The sequence below is a fragment of the Salarias fasciatus genome, chromosome 18 (genome assembly GCF_902148845.1).
Source record: "Salarias fasciatus chromosome 18, fSalaFa1.1, whole genome shotgun sequence".
In the NCBI taxonomy this organism is placed as follows: Eukaryota; Metazoa; Chordata; class Actinopteri; order Blenniiformes; family Blenniidae; genus Salarias; species Salarias fasciatus.
Window position 1 is genome coordinate 13,918,663 of NC_043762.1, and position 16,516 is coordinate 13,935,178.

The 16,516-nt window shown below is 42.2% G+C and overlaps 1 protein-coding gene across 2 annotated transcripts; it reads right to left on the bottom strand.

Moving 5' to 3' along the window:
* Positions 1–738: 738 nt before the first annotated feature.
* kif2c (kinesin family member 2C) lies at positions 739–7,531 on the bottom strand. Of its 2 annotated transcripts, none has more exons than XM_030115167.1 (21): positions 7,293–7,531; positions 7,116–7,210; positions 6,454–6,546; positions 5,733–5,781; positions 4,863–4,985; positions 4,613–4,735; positions 4,212–4,309; positions 3,989–4,084; positions 3,830–3,884; positions 3,364–3,526; positions 3,056–3,146; positions 2,893–2,956; positions 2,599–2,690; positions 2,375–2,517; positions 2,035–2,245; positions 1,811–1,921; positions 1,667–1,734; positions 1,512–1,590; positions 1,344–1,421; positions 1,161–1,254; positions 739–956 (listed from the first exon to the last, which is right to left on the bottom strand). In XM_030115167.1, the coding sequence occupies exons 1-21, from the start codon at positions 7,351–7,353 to the stop codon at positions 898–900; spliced, it is 2,046 nt and encodes a 681-aa protein (XP_029971027.1). In that variant the 5' UTR covers positions 7,354–7,531; the 3' UTR covers positions 739–897. The 2 variants fall into 2 exon arrangements, with proteins under 2 accessions (XP_029971027.1, XP_029971026.1); XM_030115166.1 differs by having other exon boundaries at positions 4,212–4,312.
* Between the last annotated feature and the right edge of the window lie 8,985 nt (positions 7,532–16,516).

The following is a 16,516-nucleotide window of genomic DNA, read 5'->3' on the forward strand; positions in this document are numbered from 1 at the left end:
CAAGTATAAACTCAGATGCCACAGTATGGTCCAAAAGACTGGGATGGTGTATAAAATTTCAGATCTAAATCATTAAAGATGCAAAGGCTTGTAAAATTATATACAGTGAAGTTTACATTAAAAACATTTTATATCATTCTTTCTAATAGAGATAAGTCATAGATTGAGAGGATTCGGGAACTTCGACGTTCCAATGGTAAGAACCAGCAGCAGGCATTTCTGCGTCTGCATGTGGGATTATGTTCTGGAACAGTCCGAGGCTCCAATCAAAGCAATGTCAAAACTTTCACTTCTTCAAATCTCTCTGTAAGACTGTCTGATGACAGTACAGAGACAGTGAGGCTTAACTGTGTTCATGTTGTGAGGATGTGTGTATCACTCTGTTCTGTTACTGACCCTTGTGGTATTCTTATTACAGTTGGCATTTCGAAATCACTGCCAATGTGAACATCAATGTACAATTCTGTGCTATATATATATATATATATATATATATATATATATACACACACACACACACACATCTATAAAATGCCAATAGTTTATGAGACTGCTTTATTGAGCTAGCTAAAAGAAAGCAGCTTTAGTTTTTCATGAATATATTCCCTGAGAGATTGGGGTGAGGTTCACCTTCTCACTCCTTTGAGCACCAATAAAATAATAGATTTTTTTTTTTAACTCTGAACTCTCATGTATTCAGTTGATTACACAAAATAACAGTAATTGAAGATGCAAGATTGAACATTCAAACTTTAATACAATTAATACACAAACAAAACAGTGAAACTTAACATGTTAAAAAACATCTGATTTTAATGAGAATCTGAGGGAGGCCAATGAAAACCAAAAATCTAAGGGCAAGAGCTGAGACTTGATTGAGTCTTGGTTGATCTTGGTTTATTTGGTCCTGGCGTCTTGTTCCTGTTCAATGGCAGCCTGCAAGCACTGAACAGCATCTGAATGACAAAAAAAACCCCAAAAAAAATCCTGTTAAACCACAGACTGTGGTAATTTTAAGGTTACAAATAACTGGACATTCACCAAGATGACACGACTGGTTCTACAAGGCAATGCTGAGGAATATTTCCAAACTCTACAAGGTTAAACTCAGAAAATCATTTCCTGATAAACATGAAAATAAAGCAGCCGTCTGTACGAACCCAGCAACTTCTGTGAATATTCCAGCAGGTCAGGGAGCCCCGTCTCGATGTTGTACGATGTACGGTCCATGGCTTTGATGAATTCACTTCCCCTCTGAAGACCAAAAGTTAAAAAGATGTAAAACCTCTGAAGGCAAATATAGCTTGGAATTTTTTGAAAGAACTGAGTTTGGTGAACACTACCTTGAGTTCACCATAAACCTTCTCCTCCAGCTCAGCCACCTGTGTGACGGCGTCATAAACGCTGGTGTCCATAGATTCCTACACCATAATAATAATAATAATAAAAAAATTAGTCTACACCTAAAATAATATTCATTATTGTGATTTCAGACCATGATGCTACTTCACCTCATCCGAAGAGCTGACAACGGGCTCCTGGGACTTGGCCACTGCACGCGCTTTGGCGCCACATTTTAGTTCCTTCACCCTGCAAGGCAAAAATGTTTCAGTGTTTACTGGGTCAAATTTGTCTAAAAATAAAGTCCTGCAGAGCGAGTTTTCACCTGTCGGCATAACGTAATGTATTCATTGTGTATTCACAGGAAGCCATGCCTGGGGCCACCATCGCGATCTGTGACACAAGAAAGGGGCATTTTTATGTTTTACCACATGAACATATGTGTAATGATCAGAGAGGAAGAACATACCATGCAGGTCTTGGAGTTCTCTCCGATGAAGGAATCCCGGAGGACTTTGGTCAACGTGCTCATCCTGAACGGGATGTGTTCACTGTTCATCCCCAGAGAACGGATGCACTCCTACAGGAATCAAAAATAAAATTTTGATGATAAGAGTGTAAAATGAATGTATGCGACGTTACTTCAGCTGCACACTGGCGGCCTTTAACGCTTCCACGTCAGCCGCGGTCTACCTTGAGAGCCAGGAGACTTCGGTTTATCTCGCAGGTCTCCACCAGGGTGTTGCGGTCGTTGCCAACGTTCGTCCCTCGCTCGTTGCCCGCCAGATCCACCAGTGAGAACTTCCCGTGCAGCGTGGAGGCGCGGTCGTTGCAACGCAGCACGATCTGGAGGATGGCGTGAGAGCGGGAGGAGTTCGCGTTGGCCAGGGTTTGGCTCGACGTTCTGGAAAGAGAGTCGAAGATTATCTAGATATTTTTTTCTGCTTCTCTGAATTAGAATTGCTTTATCACACAAAATCACTGAAAAAAAACAGTCAAATACAGTTGAAATCTTAAATTAACACAATCTTGCCTGCAAGCGCTGCCGGCCTGGACTATTCTGACCACGTCCTCCGCGTTCTCCACGCACACCTCCTTCAGGCCCACCACCTGAACCTGCTGGCGATCGTCTTCCAGAACGCGGAGCTTCGATTTCTTATTCAAGAGGTCGAACACCTGATCAAGCGCACGAGTGGCTTTATTTCAGATTTGCAAGTTTAATGTTACTGAATATTTTCCAGAGGGGAGAATTCTTACTTTGCCGTTGTAGATTTCGAAGAAGCTCACGTAAACCGACACATCCAGATGAGCGTATCTCCTGTGGCTCTGATGGGTGAACACATCCTTGGCTGAAACGGAAAGATGCAGGAATTAGTAAACCTGAAGATTGACTGGTAAGTTTTACTTATCCTAAAAGATAATAACGGACACCATGCACTTATTCAACTTGAATCTAACAGAAATGATGCAGGCAGAAATAAAAAAAAAAAAACTCCAGCAAAGAAGAGAACCTCAAAGTACGTCTCATATTCATGTAAATCTTTGTCTTACCAGCCAAAGCATAGATTCCACTGTTAGTGTTTTGCTGCCGCCCATGAAAGTCACCTCCCATGGTCTGGATGAAGAAAAATAAATGAAAGACACATTTTGTTTTCATATTTGAAACATTTTGCGCCAACCCACACCGATCCCTCTGCAGTGAGGAGACACTAACGTGAGTTTTGCCACTTCCCGTCTGGCCGTACGCAAAGCATGTCGCCATACCGCCTTCAAAAATGGATTGCACCAGCGGCTTGGCAGTGAATCTAAAAGGGAAGAACATCAGCAGCAGATGTAATTAATGCATCTCGATTTTCCAGCAGGATCGTACAACATTTCACAAATGGCTGATTCAACTGTGATGTTGCGTTTCTCTGCATCGACAGCCTCTCTGGAAATTCAAAGCGATCCATAATTGCATTCCTGACTGACATCACGCTGTTTAAAGGAAACTCTTTCTGAAAGAGTAAGTGACGCAGTTACCTGTAGACCAGGTCGTTGGTGGACGTTTCATCGAACGAGTAGTCGAATCGGAAGAGCTGGTTGTCCAGGTATTTGGTGAGGTCCACCTTCTGTTTTGGCTCGTGCACCAGCAGCTCACCCCCTCCGGTGACAGACACGACGTCGATCTCCTTCTTAGCGATCTCTGAAGAACGGAAAAACGTCAAACTCGGGATGAAAACTTCAATCCCGTCATTTTACATACAGGATGACAGATTTATTCGCAAATTCAGTTCGAATAAAAAGATTGAAAGAAACGCAAAAAAAAAATAAACATTTGAAAGATCCAGTGATTTGTGGTTGATTGCAACGTCACATTTGAAATTAAAAACGAAAAAAGGAACATACCTGGTCGTAAAAAAAAAAAAACAAAATTAATGCATTTTGATTTTACACATCATTCCCACCTTATTGGATTTGTTTGTGAATGCATCAGATCCGACTCTACCTTGCTTATTGAGGGGACGCTTGCGGACACACACACAAATCCTGTGGGGCTCAACCTGCAGAGTCAAAACGTTAAAATCAGGAAGAGCATCATAAAACACTTCAGACATGATGTAAAATAAGAAGAAGAAGAAAAAAACAATAACAGCACGGAGCTCACCAAGTCAGCAGCAGACAGCGGGTTTATCTCCAAGGTCTCCCTGAACTCCTGAATCATCTCATAGAACTTGTTGTTTGGTTGAGAGGCCTCTCCCAACTAAAAGAAAAATAAATAACAAAACCAAAATACAAGCAGCTGCAAGTCTGAATCAATCAGAAGCTAGGAAATGTGGTCATGACTTGAAAAAGAAACCAACAAACAGCAGAATAAACGCATGCGTCACCTTGTTCTTCTTGGCCTGGAATTCAGGAGGCTTCATCACCGAGGACATCCGTTTGTTGCTCTTGCCGACTTCTGGGTGAGCCATGGATTTCCTTCTGGCTGCTGTGCAGCATTCAAAAGACTATTGTTACCTGGTTGCTGTATCAGTATGCCAACATAATTTTAAATACACCTTTTCAATCATTTGAAACACAACCAGAGACATTAATTCGCCATCTGCCCTCATCTAGTATCCCTGCTGCTTCTTTTTAGATAAAAAACACGTTCCATTGGCTTGGCGCACGCCATATTTTAAATTTTTTTTCCTTCGCTTGATTTCCGCTGGCTAATCCACCTCAACAGGCTGTGAATCCACATGTAGTGGTGGAGAAACAAGACGCAGTATTTTGATTGGTTACTGACTCTTGGGTAAAGGTGGAGCAGGCATTCTCTCTGGTTCTTCATTTTCATCTGCAGGCTCACAAACCAAAGGCAGCACCTGCGGTGGTTTGGCATTGTTCCTCCTAGACTGCTGATTGGGAATATCTGGGAAAAGAAGAAGTGCAGTGAAAACAAAATTTAAAAAGCAATCAAGATTTGGAAAGCTGAATTGTGAAGGCAATTAGGAGGGCTGCTGTGGATTCATATTTCAGATAAACTGTCCACTACCTACCCGAGTTTGAGAGCACAGATGGTGGAGGGAGATCAGGCTGGATCACTGCCTGTTGCGACACAGAAATATCTTTGGCTGAAGCGTCAAACAAGCAGGTCTGACGCGCCCGAGTTCGAGGGACATCTGTAAGAAAAACACAGCAAAGTCAATGCACCCACGACTTCCTAAATCTTGCAAAGACTTGCCACACCCTGGTGCGATGAAAAGAAACTGTGCATGGCAGTTGACTCCCAAATCAGAAGACATCACAGGCATAACTTCACTTTTTAAAGCGAATACACCAAGGTGCAGTACAGTCGTTTAGAAATATCAATCAATCAATCAATCAAATATATCCTTGTGAAGATTTTAACTCGATTCACCAGTGACAGTGTTCACACATGAACCTTACATTTCTGAACACCGTTTAGGAAGACTGCGAGGATTAACAAAGCAGCATGCTAAGAAATACCCAACACCCAAAAGTATTGGTGACCTACAAACAGTTACGACCTGAAGCAACGAGTTTTTGAAAGCGAAATGCGACTTGAACACATTTTCCAGGACTTGTTTTAAAGAATGTGGGATGAGAAAATGAAATCACAGTTAATGAAGCTGCGTGGTTATGGGAAAAGTAGGTCACAGATGTTGCTTCAAGTAATAAACTCAAGTGAATTCAGTCATTTCCAACTGCCATTAAACAACCAGGAGGAAGGGATTTCAAATGGAAGCTTTCCCACACTGTGATTTAGTATTAAAACGTAGGAAGAGGAATGACTCACTGACCTAGCATTTCACCTGGAGTTGAGGCTTTTGGGAGAAAACGAGTTATTACATAACAGAACTGAACATGTCTGAATCGCAAATCAATGGTCCACATCATTTACTTACATAAGGCTGGAGTAGGAATGCGAGATGAGCGCAGTCGAGAGTCGTACTTCTGCAGAGGAGAGAAGAAAAGGGTCAAACGCATTAATCATTCAAGTGAATGACTTAAATCTGTGAATGGTTGTCATCAATCATTTTGATTGTAGGGTTTCCTTCCATTCACAAAAAAAGCATTATTAACCACCAAATCTAAATCAGGTTCTTCTTCATGAGCGCATCATTCAACAGGGTGTTTCAAAAATATTGTAGAAACAATTCAATCTGACGGATCATGAACTCTCTCTGGCCACTAAAACTGGGGATGTCATACCGTGTTTCTGTGTAGAGCTGGAAAGACAACTTTATATGTGGACAACCAATGCACAAAGTTTTAGACAATAGCTGCAGTCAGGCATGAAACTTTTTTTTTCGCCTGTAGATTTTGGTTGAATTCATGGCAAACAAAAAGTAGCGTCATTGTCCGATGAACTTTGTCCATTAGATAAAGAAACCCCCCAGCTCCAGCAGGATTTTAAAAGGCAAGATTCATAAAGAATTTGCAGCTTGTTGACCTTGAATAATGAACAATACTGGAATTGTTCAGTTGAAGATAAAAGACCGACAAAAAGACAAGAAAAAAAAACCTCTTAAAATGTTGCTGTTGCTTTCAAGTATGAAGGTGATAGTATAGTCCAATGCCGACATTTAAAAGAAAAGAAAAATGAGATACTTCTGGACCCCTTACCTTCTCTGGAGGAGGGAGGGGTTTTTCATCAACAACAGCATTCAGAGCAGGCAAAAGATCTGGATTCAGTGCAAATATATCACCGAGTTCAATCTGAAACACATAAAAACACAGGAAGAAATGTGATTAGATTAACTTACAGATTCTTAATGAAAACCCAAATTGCCCTCTAAACCAGGGGTGTCAGACCTAATCAAACAAGAAGATAAAAAATGATTTAGAACAAACGGCTACCTCGCCGATATCACAATTGCTTGGATTCTCAAAAATAGAGCTCTTCTTCATCATGAATATTCTGAGGCCCAACAGAGAAAAAGTTCAAGCTTAAAGGTCAAGGTTACTTAGCACTATTTTACCAGTCTGGTCCACTCAAAATCAAATGGGGTTTATGAAATAAAATGTGTTTGACACTCCTGGTCTCGACAAAATGTGATCGGTAACACGATCACCACATCATCATCATCGTCATCATCATCATCATCATCACAGAAACAACACAGGAACATTTGTTCGAGTGAGTTAAAGCGATTTCACTGAGATGACAGAAAACTCGCCGACAGTCACACCGGCTGTTTTACGGTTCTGTGGATGAACATAACGTGGCTGCATTCAAGCACTTAAAGAGTCAGAAAATCTTATCTGGTGCAAACGGAATGCCAGACCTCCTTCATCTGGAACACGCTTCCCTTCTGCCACTCGACCATCACAGTGGATTTGTGCTTGTCGGTCGTCTTGATGGTGGCAGCGTGGACGCGCCCTGGTTTGAACACAAGCGGACGTGAACGTCAGTGTCAGGCTGCCAGAGGAGCTTCGTTATCGGGAAGAGATCGTCAGCTCACCGTCGCTGCGTGAGATCTGCACCGACAGTCCGACGAGCAGCCTGTGCATGTTGGTATCCATTTTCTTTCAGGCAATAAGTTTTTCGAAGGGCTGTTATGCTCTACCGCGTCGATTAGAGAAGTCCTGACGGAACTTACCGACGAATATATTTGATGTCGCGTGACGCCAGTTCGATTTCTAACCTTTAAACCCACTTTTATCCGCGTTCAATCCTCTTCAGTCGCACATAGCTCCCGGATCCTCCATCAAGGGTTTGAACTGATACTTTTTTAAAGCGTTTGAATCTGATTGGCCAGCTGGAAGCTTTTCTTCTTCTATGGTTTTTGGCCTGTGTAATTTTAATACAACACCGCCATCTCCTGGTTTTCATAAAAACTACAGCATCAAAAAAAAAGTGAACGTTAGAAAAAAAGGAATTCTGAAATTGAAGTCAGAATTCTGAAAAAAAAACAAACAAAACAAAACAAAAAAACAGAACTTAGTTTGGCAATCCCAGTCCTAAAAAATGAATTTTAATAATATGCCCCAGTGTGGTCAGAGAACACATAGAGAGAAGACATTTAGCTCCACACATTAGATTCACAACTACTGTAACAACGACAAATTCTCCAATTTGTCTCAAGTGTATGCTTTTTTGACTGTGCGAGGAAACAAGCTCGCAGAAAAAACCCATACTGCCACAGGGAGAGCATGCAAACTCCACACAAAAAGGCACCCAAAACTAGTCCAGGGACATTCTTGCTATGAGACGAGAGTGTCAACGACCACAAAACTCAATCCCTTTCCAGAAAAACAGATCCATCTGACAAAGTTGTGTCGTTAAGTTCTTCTGACTATGGCTATTTTACTTTTCACTGTAACTATCTTTGAAAACTGATAATATGCTGTTTTGCAGTACTGGCAGTGTCAGTGTGTACATTAGGAAGCCGGGTTCTTCACCACACCTAAGACTCAGCTTAAAATATTACTGTTGTGAGCTGTGTGTCATGAATGCTAGAGTTCTGTAATTTTTATTTATTTGACAGAGACAGAGCACATTCAAAATAAGATAAATGCAAATAGAGTTAGTCTAAAATGGACAGCTTAAAATTGTAATCCATTTTTTTACAGTAAATTGAAAAAAAATTCATAGCGCTCATATCAGTAAGGACCGAGAATGTATAATACACACCTATGAATCAAACAATAGGCAAATGAGCTTTTCCCTTCCATGTACTAAATAAAACACAAAGAAAGCACAAGACAAAATTGAGAAAACTAAAATCTAAAATGGCATAATACCTCCCATTTATTCCTGACTGTGAATTATCAAGACCACTTTTTAAAATGTATGTTTGATAACAACATAAATACTGCATTTGCAGCCATTTTCTTTAATAAATAGTATTTGCTAATAAATTAATTCGCAGTATTGTAGCGGCCGAGGGGGCGGAGAACTGAGCACTGTTGCCGCAAGGCATTGTGGGAAGCGGGACTGCTGTGGGCCATTTCGGGGGCCGTTTGTGTGTGTTTTATGCTTTCAATTGTGTTTCATTCTGTTATGGATGTGTTGTGCTTATTGTTTGTGTGCTGTTGCCGCCGTTTTGTGTTCATTTTATTTCATTTCCTGTTGGACCGTGTATCAAAGGGGTTATTTTTGGGGTGACTTGCCTGCGCGCAAATGGTCATTCACAGCGTTTAGAGTGGTGGGTTCATTTATTGTTACGTTAATCTCCTGTGCTTGTAGTATTTAAGAGCAGACCGTCCTCCTTCACTGTGTCGGCAGCTCGTCGAACGCCACAGAATGTTAATCAATATTAATCATGAGAAAACATAGACAGTGTGTGGTTTGGTACCTGAAAGTTATCTTGCTGTCTAATCATATCATTGCCGTCTCCATATCCTGTTAAATACTCTCCTGTTTACCTTATTGCTTTCAGTCCATGTGGCGAGAGGAGTCCTGTGTTTGTCCACATGCTCGCTCTTTTCCCACACCCGCTGCAAATCAGGCACAGCAGTTCAGTTCCCCCATGACATCAACAATCAGGGACAGCTGGAGAATGACCCATAATGCAGTTCAGCCTTGCCTTCAGCGTGGGAGGCTTTCCCATTTTTCCTCTTTTCTTCGGTGCCCTGGTAGCCTCCCCGCTACGTGCCCACACCCTCTCAGCCTCCCCAAACCTCCCAACTATACACAAGCCGGACTTATGTATACACATTCCCTGCGAGTGAACGCTGACACATGACAAATCAAAGGTCTAATAAACAGCTTGTGCTGAACAATTTTCCCCCCGCAGCCAAAAGGATGAAAAATAAACAAATCCCCGTCGGTCGGCTGTCCAGGCCATTTGGTAGGTCTGTCTGTCGATGACTGGGTGGCCCAGGGCTGCTTGGTGTGAGGCCTGGGATGGAGCCACAACTGTTTCCTGTGGGCAGCCCAACCCCCAGAACCTCTCCACAACTGGCTTAGTGGGTGGTATTCCCCTCCTCCTTCTTTTCCTCTCTTCCCCCAAACTCTTGCACCCTCCTCCTCCTCCATGGCTGTCTACCCCGAATGCTCCTCCTCCTCCTCCTCTCAGTCAGCCGGTCCGACTGTTCTCACAGCCTTATTTGTGCGCTCAACACGCTGCGGCCTTGAGGGAACTGAGTACACTCAGCGTAATTTCAAACTTGTGGCTTCTGCTGTAGAAGAATATCTCCAATTCGTGTCCTCTTGGTCACGTCTTTGACTTAAATCTGACTTCTAAAGACACTGAACAGACTGGTTGAATGTTTAATCACTTGAAACAGGGCAGAATTAACACTTTGACACTGACTTTGGCAAGTTTTAAACTAGTTTGAGTTTCCGCGACTGAGGAAAATAAGTTGAACACAATATTTTGACACCAGCAACGCATTGAAGGTGTTCAAATTTAATTTCTCACTGAGATGTTTTAAACCAACAGCCTTGTATCAACATCTTAAGTTGAACTATTATAACTTTAAAAGCTGCCTAAAGTACACCAGCTCATCTTGTCACAGCTTGAAACACAAAGTGTGGATGACAAATGTCACAAGACACTGAACTCACTGTGTTCTGATGTTCAGTCTTCAGGCAGAAGGAATTTTCTAGCAACAACTATTAACACAGCCGTGTGTCACATGTCTGATTTACATTTAAATAATTTGTATGTTTTCATGTATTTTTCTTAATAGATTACAATCAAACCTACCAAATGCTTTCTATTAGCCGCTGAGGGTGAGTGCCGGCCTTCAGAGAGGGACTTATCTCAAATAAACTCTGCATAAACAGCTCCATCGCTCATTTAATTGTTCGTTCTGATAAGGGTTCAAAGTTTCGCCGCAGTCATTTGAAAATTGGCCTTTCAAGCTCAACTTATCTCAGCTGACAATACATCTGCACTGATGCTATGAACACGTTGATACTGCAGTCATGGAAAGGAAGCGGCAGCACCGAACGTAGCCGCTTTCGCAGACTGGATGGTTGGTAAATGGTGGCGGCTGATTTGAGGAAGGAGGGCTCTTGTATCTGTTGGCCCTGGGTCTGTTTAACTGCCCCCCCCCCCCCCCCCCCCCCCCTTTTTTTTTCCATCTGTCCAAAAGCATATTTTCTCAGTGTAAAGAAAATTGGCAGAGGCCTCAGAGCTGTTCCCCTATACAGACTAAATAAACACTTGCATACAGTACGTGAGCCGAGCACACTCACAAGCCACCCAGGACGGTTGACAGACAAGGGGAAAAAGCAACGAGGGGAACAAAGGAGAAGAGAGAGGAGAGCAGAGGAGGTGTGCAAACTAGTCAATTATCTGCTTCATCTTTCTTTCTTTCCTTTTTTTTTGGCTTCAATTTTAGCTTTGATGTGAATAAATATTCTCAGATTATTGGCACACTGTGTGCTGAAGGCTCTGTCTTTTACATGGAGCAACTATGTTACTGGTTCAATCTCCAAAGATTTATTACTTCACAATGAAAACTGTGAACAGTAACGAATCACAGATGATAATAAATAAGATACTTAATATATAAAAAAAGTAACAACACTACAACTCCTACTACTAGTGATGATCATTTAACATCCAAGTCGTTGCATTACACAGCATGGCCACCAGAGTACACTATAGCTACAAACACAAACAGCACGCAGCCAATGACAGCTGACTGTGGGCCTGGACAGAAAAAGCAGCATCAGGACTCATGGGCCAATATCAGAACAGAGCTTTCTTCTTTCAAGTGTATTCCTCTGTAGCATGAGTATGATTTATAGCTTCGTAACTGAACTTAGTGTGCGTCCGTCCGCAGAGCTGCAGCAGGGATTTAAAGCTTCTCTGGCCAACTGAGCAAATACCGAGTGCGCCCTGGAACATTCACTCATTAAAGCATATTAGTATTCTTGGCATGTGGAGATCCACTGAAACATGCCAGTGACCCATTTTGGTTCCTGGCCCATCATTTTAGAAGGCTTGCCATGTAGTCTTAGCGCACTCCTCGACCACATCATTTCAAGCTTTGCAACAGTTCATTTAACGGTTTATTCACCTTTTAGCTCTGCCAGTGGCCATCCTGGCTGAAAACAGTTTCTTCAACTGTACTTTTGTTTTGTTTTGGCTTAGTTTGTGAGTTATTTATGAAATTGTTGAAATGAGAAGCTATATGTTTACGGTAAACACAGTTACGGTGGATACAAGTCAATGCTAGTGTTACATATCGTGTTACGCTGTTGGTCTTGCTGTCAGGCAGCCGGAACTGCTTCAGAACTTATCAGAGGTAAACAGTCATAAGTCACTTTGTGTCTAGTGATTTAAAACCCTTTGGCAGACGATTGAGGAGAACCTCAAAACATTCGATCATGAGATCCGCAGTCTGAGCTCCGTCTCCATCTGTTCATGTTTTGAAGGATCCTCGGACAAACACTGAGGCCCAAGCTACACCGAATGACGAGCTCCTTGCATGGGAGTCGCTGCCACAGGTGGGTGTGAATACGACTCATCCTGAAATTGCAGAAGCGGAGGAAGTTTCTGAAGTTTCTTTAACACTTTCTCAAAAGTGAGAAAGGCCGAAAAGGGAATCAAACAGCTGTGTAAGTGGCTGCACCAGCTATGCTACAGCTACCAAGTAATATTTCTGTTGGGCTTTTCTCCTGCATGCTCTTGAAAGAGTTACCAGAGGAGAATCGGATCCTCTTGCACATCACCTCCCATGTAAGATTAAATCTACTTGCATATGACTGTGTGCATAGGTACATTTGTAGGAGTTTATGATACATTTAGGATGTTATTTACCTTTGAGCTACAGTCTTAGAATACCATTAGCGTCGCTGTTTTTACACCCAAAGCCTCACACACATGTTCGGTCACAGCGTGCAACTCCCAGGTTCCTCTGTCTCTCCATTCGGTCGGTAACTAGTCCGCAGGGCCGCTCTGTCACTCACAATTTCCTTGTTGGTCTTCACCAGTTTCCACTTTAAACAACAGAGAGCAACAAGCATGTTACCTCACAGCGGACATCAAGAAAGCGAAATGAGGTTTTCTGCTTAACACGTAACGTAAACCGGTCCGCTGAAACTTCAGCGGCGGGATTAAACGCATCTGAAACACAGTTTTCTCCATGCCTGTGAAAATTAGCCCATAAATTCTATTCTTGAATTCAATCAGTTCCTTTATACGAACCGTAAAGATTGAAATACACCAGGCCTGCGTGCGACCTCTTTAAGGGAACACCAGTGAAAACCACAAACCATGAATAGCTCAGAAAAGTGTCGGTGTGCTTTTGAAATTAATCCTTAAAACCCACCCATCTTGCTTTATTTCCCCCCCCTTTTTTTTTATGGGGACTCTCCAAAGCAGTCATATGTTTGCTTGTGTAGTGCGGGGTACAACATGTGGACCCCAAGGTTCTGAAAGAAAAACTACACCTACACCCGCAGCTTTACAGCCGTCTCCAAAGCCACAGCGATGGGATGCGCTTCAATGCCAGACGCCGGCCTTCTCTTTTATTTCTTCTTAAATTATATCTTCATTGAAAGGATTCTCATCACCCTTGTTCTTGAACAGTGTAGAAGTTTTTAAAAAGAAAGAAGAAATAAAACACACTGTGGGCTTTTCTGTGTGAAGTTTGCATGTTCTCCATGTGCATGCAGGGTGTTTTCCATGTGATGGATTTGGTGTCCTGTCCAGGATGTAAATAGACTTCACTTTCAGCCAGATGTGGGTTTTCTGTGCAGTCTCAGCCCTCCTCATGTAATCCCAAAATATGTCTCTTGGAATCAGATAAAGCAGATTTAGTCCCGATTTATACTGACAAACACAAATATCTTACAGTAATGCTGCTTTCCGGTGGCTTAGAGCATCAAAAACACTGCAGATAACAGGAAAGCAGCTGAAACTGACCTGAATTGATAATTGAATTTGAACTTTTCACTGCTCTGGTATGGTGACTCATTTGTTTTAAGAACATTTTACACACTTAACAAAAGTATGTCAAATTCTCTCCTGCGCTTGAGATGAATCCACCACACAGGCGTATTGTTTTTAATATTGAACTGATTATATGTTCCCTGGAAATCGTACTCTGGCTTATAGTAAGTAGAGTCTTCCTCATTAAGAAAAGTAGCAACGCCCAACAGTCTGAGACAAAGAGAAGATTATAATTATCTTGATCGCAAAAAACTTTGAAGGTCTAATTATATTGAAAAAAAAAAAAAAAAAACAACAGAAAATAAAGAAACCACATTCCCGGCCACACTGTGAGCTCTTAAGTGTGGTTTAGAAACACCACAGCAAACTTTGGTTTGCCATGAAAGTCAAGAGCATCGACAACAAAAGACTGAAGGTGGTAATCTTAGTTATTACCAGATTTATCTCACACTGATGTAGTCTCTTTAACATACTGATAGAAAACGTATTGATACATATTACCAATTTGTTCTAAATTCATCATTTACTCTTGATTATTCAATACATTTAACAGATTAAATAACTGTGATTACTGGCTGCTGGATTTTCCTGTATAAACAGAAGCTCACACACTTAACTCCTTCAGTGCTGAAACAATTAACCTACACTGTCGTGGTAGTTTTATTGTTAGTACAGGCAAATGTGTTAATGCCATTGTTTGCCTCTTTTCCACTGCATCGACAATGATTTGGCAGAACCTGGGGCAAACGATATTGAAAAAAACCACGATCATGCATGGTGTCAATTATGGTTTATATCCCCGTTTGCCAAACGGGGAGTAAGGGCTTGCCTTATTGCTCCCCAGCCTTCCCCAGTCCTCCTCCTCCTCCTCCTCCTCCTCCTTCTCTCCTCTTCACCACATGAAATGGCTGTCTGTGCCAGCCTAGCGCTGAGCCTTCATTAGCTTTTACTACCCCACTTGGATGTGTTTAGCTTTGCTCTCTTTCTCTCCCTCTCTCTGTGTGTCTGCCTGTGTGTGTGTGTGTGTGTGTGTGTCTCACTCTCTGTATGTGTCTGTGTCTGCATATGTTTAATTACCAGCCCCCGCCCTCCCTTTGAGCACCCCTCAATGCCATGCCACCATATCATTACACTGTGGCTGCAATTTAAACTTCAGTCACACATGCACTCACACCAGCATACCCCGGCTGGCCTGCAAATTGTAAAGAGGAGACGGCGGAACACTGTGGAGAGCCGCTCGGGCTCCTTTATTGCCCTCCAAGATGGAGTTTTCAACTGGAAGCGCGCGGGGGGGGGGGGGGGACAAAGGAAGTGATGTCGGGGGAAAGAAAGGGAGCACGAGAAACAACAGGAATTGCAACACTGCAAAGCGCTACAGCGTCGTGACGGATCCACAACTACGTCTGGTGCTCAAACTGTTATTGTTTGAACCAAACAAACCACTTATAAACACAAGGCCCCTGCCTTACGAGGCTCATATTTAGGCCCTTCTGTAAACAGCAAAGCACAGAATGAATCAATTAAAAGGGCATTACGCTGGTTCCTGTTTATTTAAAACATGTTTACACTATATGGGCCCTCCCGCCGGTCTGCATGATTGCCTGGAACTTCGTCGTCCTCCTCCTCCTCCTCCTCCACCTCCCCCTCCTGCCACCCCTCGACAGGCCCGGTCACGGCCAAGGTATACCAAACACACACACACACACACACACACACACACACACACACACACACACACACACACACACACACACATACACACACACACACATTACACATGCACACGAGTAGCATAGATTGCAAACACATTTGTTATGTTGGAGAGCGTTTTCAGTAAATATTGATCTCGTTCTTCCTCTGTTTCCTCAAGACATGATTAGAAGATCTCAGCCGGAGCAACAATCCGGCTCGGTGTGCAATCACAGCGCAGAGACACGTATAAATACACGCAGCAGCAGAGGAAACTCAAGCCTCCACCGAGTGATGTGTGTGTGTGTGTGTGTGTGTTTGAGCGAGCATGCTCGGGATGGTGAGTTCCCCAGTAAACTGACATGTTTTTGGAACTGAACAAAGAAACGGCGGAAAATATCTGGAGAAATGTTTGCGGAAACTTTGAAACAACAATGAAAAGACACAAATGGCTTTTTGATAGTAAGTTGTGGAATCAGTAGTGTTCAAAGCTTGCATCACTACAACCACTTTTGGGTGGTTATTTTTTTCTCTCTCTCTCTTTTTTTTTTTCCAAATGACTGCCTGCATATCTCTGTTTGATCAATTTTTCCATTTACTGAAGTGACTTTACCCAAATTATGATGACTATTGGACATACGGCTCGTCCATCAGGGCTAACAACCCGACACAAACCAATCTTCTTTCTGTTTAGCAAAGGTGTGCAAACCACACGATAAACAAAAACACAGGATGAAAGTTTCCTGCAAAAATCGAACAAAATAAACAAACATATACAGTACATCTCTTTTATATCCTTATGATAAAGGAATGACAGAATTGCAAAAATAATACGGATATCAATAAAGCTGACAGATAATTTAAAACCAATATTTCTCTGTATGGATAGCAAAAGCTTCTATAGACAGCGTATATTAAATTGAAATTGTTATCAGGATTTATTAAGGAATCCATCCATCATTAGATGAGGCATTACAGACTGAGGAATCTATGTTGATCTCAGTATTTACCAAACAAATAAAATCCACTCCTTGTATTTAGGAGGGTCATGAAACTCAGGGCAGGAAGTGAAGCTAAAGCTACGCAGCAAACAATTTGAGGGTCGGGTGCTTCAGATGTAAGATAAGACGCTTTGTGCACTG

Bases quoted from the DNA above. Each gene is read 5' to 3' on its own strand.
- kif2c (XM_030115166.1), bottom strand. From the start codon at position 7,353: ATGGATACCAACATGCACAGGCTGCTCGTCGGACTGTCGGTGCAGATC. The intron at 3,885-3,988 runs GTGAGCTCCGTG...TTGACTCTGCAG, and splicing joins CGCTGTCTGCTGCTGACTTG to GTTGAGCCCCACAGGATTTG. The intron at 957-1,160 runs GTTCGTACAGAC...TTTGTCATTCAG, and splicing joins ATATTCACAGAAGTTGCTGG to ATGCTGTTCAGTGCTTGCAG.